Consider the following 9,310-nt stretch of genomic DNA (forward strand, 5'->3'; position numbering starts at 1 on the left):
AAATGGGCATCCAATTGTGGACTTTCTCTTCAGCAGCTGTGGCTTTTTCAGAATTTCTTTTTACCTGACATTTCATCTACTTTTTTTTTTTAAGCCGAATGATTAATTTTTGTGGGAAGCATGAATCCTCTCAGGTTTTCTGTCTTCTTTAGAGGAAGGGTGCTCCGTAAATGCAGACTGATAAATGGGATTTAAAGCGCATCAGTAAGCCTTTGCAGCCCCATTACATGTGATAAAAAACATTCCTCTTGGTTAAGAGTTGAATCATTTAAATACCCCAAAGGAAAGACAAAAAGAAAAAAAAGAAGGAAAGAAAAATGAGTATTTAGTATGGCAGATGAAACTAAAATGAGATGAAAAACAAAATAAAGCATCAAGAAATTTTTCCTTGATCTGAACACACATTTGGTTAAGTTCTTTAGAGGGGGGAAGAGGTGCCGTAGAAATCCAACTCATAGTTGCCCCACAAAAGAACGGTCCAGTAGAGGTAATCTTGTGCTAGTTTCTTTTTTTAAAGTTGTAGTTTGTGAGTTGGTGGTATGCTAAAAAAAAAAGGTCTTGTGATTTCAGAACTCAATGAGAGCAACAGTCGAACTGTATGAAGATAAGAAAGAGGGCTACCCATCTGTTAAAACCCTTGTTACTCTGGGTAAAGAAGACTTATCCATTAAGGTATCTGCTCTATTCGTATGTATACTTGTGTTATCAGTTAATTTAATAGTGTGTAAGCATTGAGGAATGAAAGGGAAGGGAAGAGAACTGACCCTGAGTGTCTTGTTCGTACGTAAGTACTGCATTAGATCTTTGGCTTAAGTTACCTCATTTAAATTTCATTAGAACCCCATTTTTTAGGGAGCTGAATAAGGGTCTCAAACCCAAGCCTATTGGATCCTAAGTAGGATCCTAAATGCACTCCACTGCCTTCTTTGTTTTGCACTGTTCACTAAGGGACCGTATTACATTGGGGGTTCAAGCCCTTGCATGGTTTAGAGTAACCTGGTACGTGCTTTATTTATTTAATGAACTCCTTGCCCCCTTCTAAGTGTAGATTGATGACTTCTCCTTCTTTTCCTTCTCCTTCTCCTTTTTCTTACTTTAACATTTTATACATTACAGATAAGTGACCTAGGTGGTGGGGTCCCGCTACGAAAAATAGATCGTCTTTTTAACTACATGTATTCAACTGCTCCAAGACCTAGCCTGGAGCCCACAAGAGCTGCCCCTCTGGTAAGTATCTGAAACTGCTGCTTCAGGAAAGACCATTAGGAGAAGGGACAGAGCTGGCTGTCTCCCTGGGTTGGCACGTTAGCCGTGTTAAACTTGAATGTGTTCTGCATGGTTTGAAGGAGGGGGGATTTTATGCCACTACTACTTTCTATATAAATCGTTTGGACGCAGATTTCTTTCTTAATTTGTGTCTAAGAAACAGTCAGAGGTGAGTGCCTACCTCCCCAGTACAGAGAAAAAGCATTTCCCTGTGGATAAGACTCCTACCAGGGTGCCATTTACTGCCCGGCGCTCCCCTCGAAGCGGGTGGAAGCGTGAAAGCAGGTGAGCGGGGAGCAGCACAGCGGGGATGGCTGCAGCTGGCCCTGGGCACTTGGGCGCTGCATTCCGTAGAGCACCATATCACCCAGGGCCTTTGAGCTTCCCCCGCCAAATTTGTGTATATAATTAAAATGTTAAATTATGAACACATTAAATTTTTCATATGAAATAACATAAGCAGGAAACCTATAGGTGGGGTCTGCATTTCCAGAGCCCTTTCTGTCTCACTGTGGAAATAACCTTCAGCCCTATTAAGGCAGCGAGGAAAGCCTCTGGTTACCATGGCAGCATTTAGATCCTGGTAGGGCCACACTTTCTTTCCCCACTGAGTGTTTCTAATTGACAAACAACAATTGAACCCTTTGTCATTAAACACAGCAACATAGCTATCAGTCTGCAAAACGGTTCAGGATCTACGTTTTCATTTTCAAGTCCTACCTGACTGATAATCACATAAGATTATATTTTCTTTGTATGAATAAAATCCAACACTTAGCATCATTTATTCAGGACAGAGTTTGTTAACACAGCATGTTGAAAGCAGAGAGAAACTCATTTCTATAGGAGTCAAGAAAATTCTTGAAAGATCAATTTTGAAAGGCATTGCCTTGACCAGTTTCTGGTACCTACTTAAATAAATGTCACAAGGGAAAAAAACCCCCACTGCGAGCAAAAATAGAGCCTTCCCCAGTGGTTTAAAAGGAATATGGATCATCTGGTTCAGGTCTCAAAATAGCATCTTGAGGACAGCTGTTATGTCATAGTTTTTTTAAAATGAAACTGAGCGATTGAAGTAGGAGACCTTTAAGAAGTATGCATCCAACCTCCCATTTTATAGATGAGGAAGTAAGGTTAGTGCCTTGCCCCGAGTCATTGAGCTCATTATCGTCACAGCTGGCACGGCTACATCTGCATTCTGTCCAGTGTACCGCGTGCTCTCCTTTGGAAGAAATGCCCCTACTAGCATCTCTCCTGGTTAGTCAGCTCTCCTCAGCTTTTCAGTGGGAGTGTGGCTATGAACTCCTGGAAAACAATTTCCTCATCAAACACCTTACTGTGTTACAGCTCTGTGCCGTGACACACACATTTCTTTTTCAGAAATGTCCCCCTAGCCATCTCCTATTGATCCTTTGACACTCTGGGAAGACTTGCCTGAACCTGACCAAACCCAAGGTGGAGGCCCCGCCTTTGCTTCCCACGGGCCTCTGGGCTTGCCTGTCTCCTCACACTCATATTGGGCTCAGGAGTTCTCGGCTGTTCCCTGAGAGACCCGAGGGCAGGCTTGGGGCCTTGCTGGAATGGAGGAGGCAGGTTTCCTTGGCCCCTTCCTGGAGTACGCTGGGTCCTTTGCTGTGGTGACCGCAGTCCCCGCTGTGTCTATGTCGTCTTCACTACTGGCTGTATTCTGCCAGGCCCACAGCCCTTCAGTAATGGTGCTCTGTCACACCCAGCCCTTTGAGTTAAGCCCCACCCCGAGGAAGGTGTCCAGGAAAGATGTTACAAAATGGTCAAAAGCCATGGAACTTGGTAAAATCGCTGCTCTGCGGTAGCCAGAACTGCAGCTTCCATTTATGTACTTTTGCTGTGTCTTAGGCACTGTGCCAAGACTTTCCACTTCTTAAATCATTTAATTCTAAGAGCAGCTCTGAGATAAGCTTCTTATTACACTTTCAGTTGAGAAAACAGCGTCAGAGACATTGAGCAAACTGCTCATGGTGGCACAAAAAGTGGATTTTGCCTTAGGTCTGTCTGAGCCTAAAACCCACGCATCCGCTGCTGCACGTGTGTTTCCCCACCTCCTTCGGTAGCCTGTCTGTGGACTTAATCAGAAGGGCCAAAGCTTACAAAACAGCCCCTTCCCCTCCACCTAGAGGTACTGAAACCAGCCTCACTTGTTCTTATTGCTTTCGTCAATACCAGAGACCTTCCTACCACCTGACAACCTGTTACTGCCAGTCAGGGTTCTATGACCTGGAGATCCGAGAGGATACTGGGCTTGTTTTCTTGCACATTGTAAAAATGTGCAGGCTGCCATACGTCACAACACTGAAGCATTCCCAGAGTCTCAGGAAGTAGCCCTTAGGAGATTGCTTTCTTTTCATTGTGTTAGCCTTGGCACTGGTAGGTTTGAACTCCTGTGCTACTCAATTTAATTTGCACTTTAAAGAGCAAGGGAAACAGATAATGGAACTTTGGAATGATCTGGTTTAGTTTGGTTTTCAATTCAGTCCCACTTGATTTGGGACTTGCTTTAACAAGGCTAAAAATTTGTTTTAAAATGCTCAGAAAGCATTAGTCAAAAATTGGAATATTTCTATTATTTCCAAACAAACATATGAGAAGTACTTTTGCAGGGTGAAAATAGATTGTTTGCCATAGATGAGCAAATACTGTAAAGGTTGGATCAATAATTTATTTGCTTTAAGTGTGGATCAAGAATTTATTTTAATCTTCGGGGTAGTCCTCAGGCTAAACGTGTTAGCATTTTGTGCCTGTCTGACTATTGTTTTTTCTCGATAGGCTGGATTTGGTTATGGTTTGCCAATTTCTCGTCTGTATGCTAGATATTTTCAAGGAGATCTAAAACTCTATTCCATGGAAGGAGTGGGCACTGACGCTGTCATTTATTTGAAGGTACTGCATTTTATTTCTATTATATGAAGGCGTCTTTACTTTTTAAAGCTGTACGTTCTGATAACTAACGGAGAGTATCATCTCTTATATTCAGCTCAGATTTGCTTCAGTTTTATGTGAAAACCAAGTTATCTCCTACCTTTGATTTTATCCTCAGATATAGTGAAATAGGAAACATGGAGATGTAAAAACATAAATATTGATTTTTAAAACTGTAATTCTGAGTTGTGATTTTTTAAAAGTTGCATATCCATTGAAAGGACTACTCTAAAAAGAGATTGGTTTTCATAAACTGAAGTCTTTTAGTCTTTGGCAACTTGTTGGCTTTCCCAAAGTTAGAAGAATTCAGTGATTATAATATGGTTACCTAAAAGGTTGATGAGATAACAGAGTTCTCTAACACAAGTTTTCTCATTCATTGGTGGTATCAGACTTTTATTTACTTGTAAACTCTAGAATATTTGGAGTATTTTTTGAATATGTGCTATAGGCACATAATACAAAATGTATAATCTACAAAAGGGAAAACGAAGTCTCTCCATTACTGGCCCCAAACCACCTGATTCTCTTTTCCAGAGGTGACCGTGGGTACCAGTTTCATGTGGATCCTCTTAGGAGTTGATTCTGCATTGATCAACATATAAGGGGGAATCTATTATTTTTTCACACAAGTGATTATTTTGGGACTTTGCTTTTTAAAAAAAAAACACTTTCCAATAGATCTTGGAAGTCTTTCCATATCTGTTCATATAGAACAGTTCCACCCTATTTAACAGCTACAGAGTGTGTCATATGTTATAAAGATAGCCAGTTGTTTTGAGTGTTTATCTTAGATGCCAGTGCCTATGAATGATGTGCTATTTGATATCACGTTATGAGGTTATATTAATAAATCCACTGTGTATGAAACTATTTCTTCAGGGCCCTCTGGGGGTGTAGTTGCCCAGTGGACAATACTGTTTGCTCTAAGACCATACAGTCAAGACAGCTGAGTATCTCACATCAGTATTAACTGAACTAAAATACTTTTTGTCTGGTCATGTGTACATCAGTACTGGGTTTTCATGAGTGAATGTTTTTATTCCTTTAAAAAAAAAAGCTTCAATTTCACCCTGACCAGTCTAAGTAAACTACTCAAATGTGATTTTACTATAACTCCAAAAATATGTATCAAGGTGTCTAGAGCTTTAAATAGTAAAAGTTGGGTTCATACTTCACGTGAGAAAAATGACACTGTGGACCTTTGGTGTATATTTCTGTTTTTCCCTTAGGCTCTTTCAAGTGAATCATTTGAGAGACTTCCAGTTTTTAATAAGTCAGCATGGCGCCATTACAAGACCACACCTGAAGCCGACGATTGGAGCAATCCCAGCAGTGAACCCAGGGATGCCTCCAAATACAAGGCGAAGCAGTAATTTACCGCTTTTCTTTCTGTTAGGAAGGATCTGATTTTTGTCCAGAGTGTACAATCCAGACAATTGATAATTTGAGCCAAATCTTTGTGGTTTTGTCCCTGGAAAAGCAAAGCAATCCCTAAAGAAAGAAAGATCGGAGTAGCTTTACACCCCAGACAGGAAGGATGGCAAGAATTGGGTAGCCAGAGTAGCAGTTCCAATAGAGGCCCTGATGCTCCAGGAGTCCTTGCCCCATGGAGGTATTAATAGCAGTAAGCAGGGTTTATTCTGCCATGAATCTTATTTAAAAAGTAACTACATCTGTAATTTGTCATCATCCGTAGAGATTGACAGAAGAGTGTTTAGAGAAAGTCTGTAGGTGCGGGTTGAAACTGGAAAAATAAAGAAGTTAAAATTATCAATCAAGATAAACAAATGTGGTTTATCCATATAGCGGAAAATTATTCAGCCTTTAGAGGGAATAAAGTTCTGGCACATACTACAATGTGGATAAACCTTGAAGTCATTATGCTTAGTGAAATAAGCCAGACCCCCGAAGGACAAATACTGTATGATTCCATTTATGCAAGGTACCTGGAGACAGAAAGAACAATGGTGTTTGCCAGGGGCAGAGAGCAGGGGGAAAGGGAACTTAGTGTTTAGTGGAGAAAGTTAGAGTTGCAGTTGAGAAAGATGAAAAAGTTCCGGAGACGGACGGTGGTGATGGTTGCACAACACTGTGAATGTACTTAGTGCCACTGAATTGTACACTTTAAGAAACCTTTTTTTTTTACCATCTTAACCAGATAGTAAATTTTATGTAAACTTTACCACAGTGAAAAAATGAAAAAGAGGAAAATTATCAATCACAGAATAACAAGTTTCACTACTTTATGGTAATAAGGACAATAATCCAATCTTTAGTTTCCAATTTTTTTTTCTTCTGACTACCCTTAAGGTCCAATTCTACTAGCAACAGTAAGGATTCTGTTTATTTGTTTAATTTAAAGTAACTTTTTAGTAATAGAAAAGCAGTATATGTATATTGTGAAATATTAGAAAATGTAAATAAGGAAAAAAAGAAAAGAGAAACTCCTATATTCCCACAACCCAGAAATGACCATTCTTAGAGCTTTGTGTTCTTCCAGATATTTTGCAATTTGAACATACGTACATGTATTTTTCCCCAAATACAATCATACTTTTCATACTGTTGTACAACCTGCTTTTATTTCACTTAACCATCCCCACCTTTCCGTGTCAATAAATTTGCATCATGAAAATTCCCCTGATTTGTCCAAATGGGAAATCAATTCCAGGACCACATAACACATCTGAGTAGGTCTCAAGCTATTTTTAGTCTAGAACAATTTTTTGAAACCATGCCAGTTGTCCTGCAAAAATGTCCCACTTTGATTTGTTTGATTTCTTCCTCGACATGTCATTTAATTTGTCCCCCTTTCCCTGTGTCTCCTATAAACTGGAAGTTCATCTAAAGGCTCAAAGGAGCAATTTTTGCTAGAATGTTTTATAAATACTATTGCAGAATTACACTATAAGACCCATGATATCTGGTTGATCCACCGTTAGTAATGGTAAGACTGACCATAAGTCAGATGATGGCTATCTTAGTATAGTTAATTTTCCCTTCTCAACTAACAAGTAATCTGTGTAGTGTTATTTTGCCGCCAGGCAACCACCACCTAATGATTTTTAGCACCAGTTGATAAATTTGACCTGAATCAATAATTTTATGAACATTTATATAATGAAGAGGGTTTTTTTAAGTATCATTCCTTTGACAGTTATTAGCTGACATTCTGCTCTGAAGTTCTTCATCAGCTAAGGCCATTTAGGTACCTTTTGAAGTACAGTTCCTCCTGGTAAGGCAGGGCAAGCATTTAAATCTTTCCCTTGACTTATTAATTTTCAAGGTAAGAAGTTGAGTTAAAAAGCACCATAAATGGTGACAAATGAGCTTCTGGCTTTCTTGTTTTTAAGTATTATTATGAACATTATAGATCTTTATTGCTTTGATATGTTTCAGCCAGTACTCAATATGTATGTATATATATAAAATGCACAGATCTTGAGTTTACAGCTTGATGAATTTTCACATCTGTATTTCCAGCACCCAGAAAGGCTGCTTTCTAGTCAAACTCTTCTCCTTCCCTCCCCACCATATAACCCTTATTCCAACTCTATCTGCTTTTGCTGTATCTGATTCTCACTTCTTGAACTTAAAAGGAACACATAGTGTGTGCTCTTCTAGTGTCTGGCTTTCTGTGAGGTTCAGCCATGTCACTGCATGTAGTGGCCATCTTTTTGATGCGAAAATTGGCACATATTTGGCCAATGGAAGAGAATTCAAGCCAGATCCTCTGTGTTCCATTGAGAAAGCCCCGTTCCTCGTTGAAAGCTTCCTTGCTTTCTGGCCCAAGATGATGTCCTAGGCTTGTCTTACACTTTCCCTACAATAAGCCATGATCCTGAAGGACTCCCATTTCCTTCTAGTAGATATTAGAGACCCTAATCTGGGAGTTGGGGCTGTACATTACACCTTTTCTAGCCCCTTTTTCTGGACAGACCTACAAAGATATGTGTTTTTAATCATAAGTTCGTATTGATATTTTTATTCTGTTTTAACACTGCAGTGTATCTCCCTAATATATTTTAATTGTATACATTTCCTCTTACCCTGAAAACCTTGATTTATAAGATAGTGTAACAGAAAGGTATTTGTATGCAAATAGTTTCTATAGCTTTGTGATTTGGTACCATGATAGTAGCATTGGTCTTTTCTGATGAATGATGTAAAAGGTATCTACACTGATGTTTATTTTTTTCTGTAGAAGTGTTGTGATGGACCTCTGTACAATATTGCTGGACTGGTCACTCACCTCTGATGATGAAGTTTAAAGTTTGGTTTGTGCATATGAGTGTGAGTGTACACACAGGTACATATACACACATACACACACACACCATCCCCAGCCAAGATTAAGCTAAATCAACTTGAAACACCTGGATCAGTTTCCTCTGATTCCATTTTCAGTCTGTATGTAAGTCAGGTAGCATGCTGGGCATCAGTGTGATCAATGAATTCTAGCCATTGGTCCGGTAGGGGTAGTTATTTGGGTCGTACAGAAGCAGTCTTTATAAATATTAAGATCCATTTGGATTGTAGAAAGATGGCTTTAATTGAATATTGTTTTAAAGGCTATTTAAAACCTTCAAATAGTTTAGCAGGTTGTTAATGCTAATTAAGTATGAGTCTTCATTTCTAATTTCTTATTAGACAAACAAATTTAAGCAGAAAGCAGTTTCCAAGACTCTAAAATGGTTAGCCTGATGCTTAAAGTTGTTAAATCATACAAAGAGGATAATTGGTGGCAACCTTGAGAAAGTATTTAGTAGGTATGGTACATTCACTGAGTGAATGAGAAATTCTAAAATTTATTTTCTAAGCAGATTTTTAACAACAGCTTTATTGAGATATAATCACATACCATAAAATCCACCCCTTTAAAGTGTACAATTCAGTGGTTTTTAGTATATTCACAGAGTTGTGTGACCCTCGCCAGTGTCTAATTTTAGAACCTATTCACCATCCCAAAGAGAAACCCCATACCCGTTAGCAGTGATTCCTCATTTCTAATCAGGTTTTTAACTGAGAGTAAAAAACTGTTTTAAAGTAGATCTAAGTCATTAAATGGTCATTCTTTTCCTGTAGT

General features: G+C 39.0%; 1 protein-coding gene across 3 annotated transcripts in view; it reads left to right on the forward strand.

Annotated features, from left to right (window-relative positions):
* PDK3 (pyruvate dehydrogenase kinase 3) overlaps window positions 1-9,310 on the forward strand; it is a 69,294-nt gene that overhangs the window by 49,264 nt on the left and 10,720 nt on the right. For all 3 annotated transcript variants that reach the window (XM_074359601.1, XM_010968486.3, XM_010968485.3), the window contains exons 8-11: window positions 571-672; window positions 1,117-1,227; window positions 4,069-4,182; window positions 5,454-5,593. In XM_074359601.1, coding sequence (XP_074215702.1) covers window positions 571-672; window positions 1,117-1,227; window positions 4,069-4,182; window positions 5,454-5,593 — 467 coding nt within the window. The remainder of the gene's footprint in view (window positions 1-570; window positions 673-1,116; window positions 1,228-4,068; window positions 4,183-5,453; window positions 5,594-9,310) is intronic.

The sequence above is a fragment of the Camelus bactrianus genome, chromosome X (assembly GCF_048773025.1).
Source record: "Camelus bactrianus isolate YW-2024 breed Bactrian camel chromosome X, ASM4877302v1, whole genome shotgun sequence".
NCBI lineage: Eukaryota > Metazoa > Chordata > Mammalia > Artiodactyla > Camelidae > Camelus > Camelus bactrianus.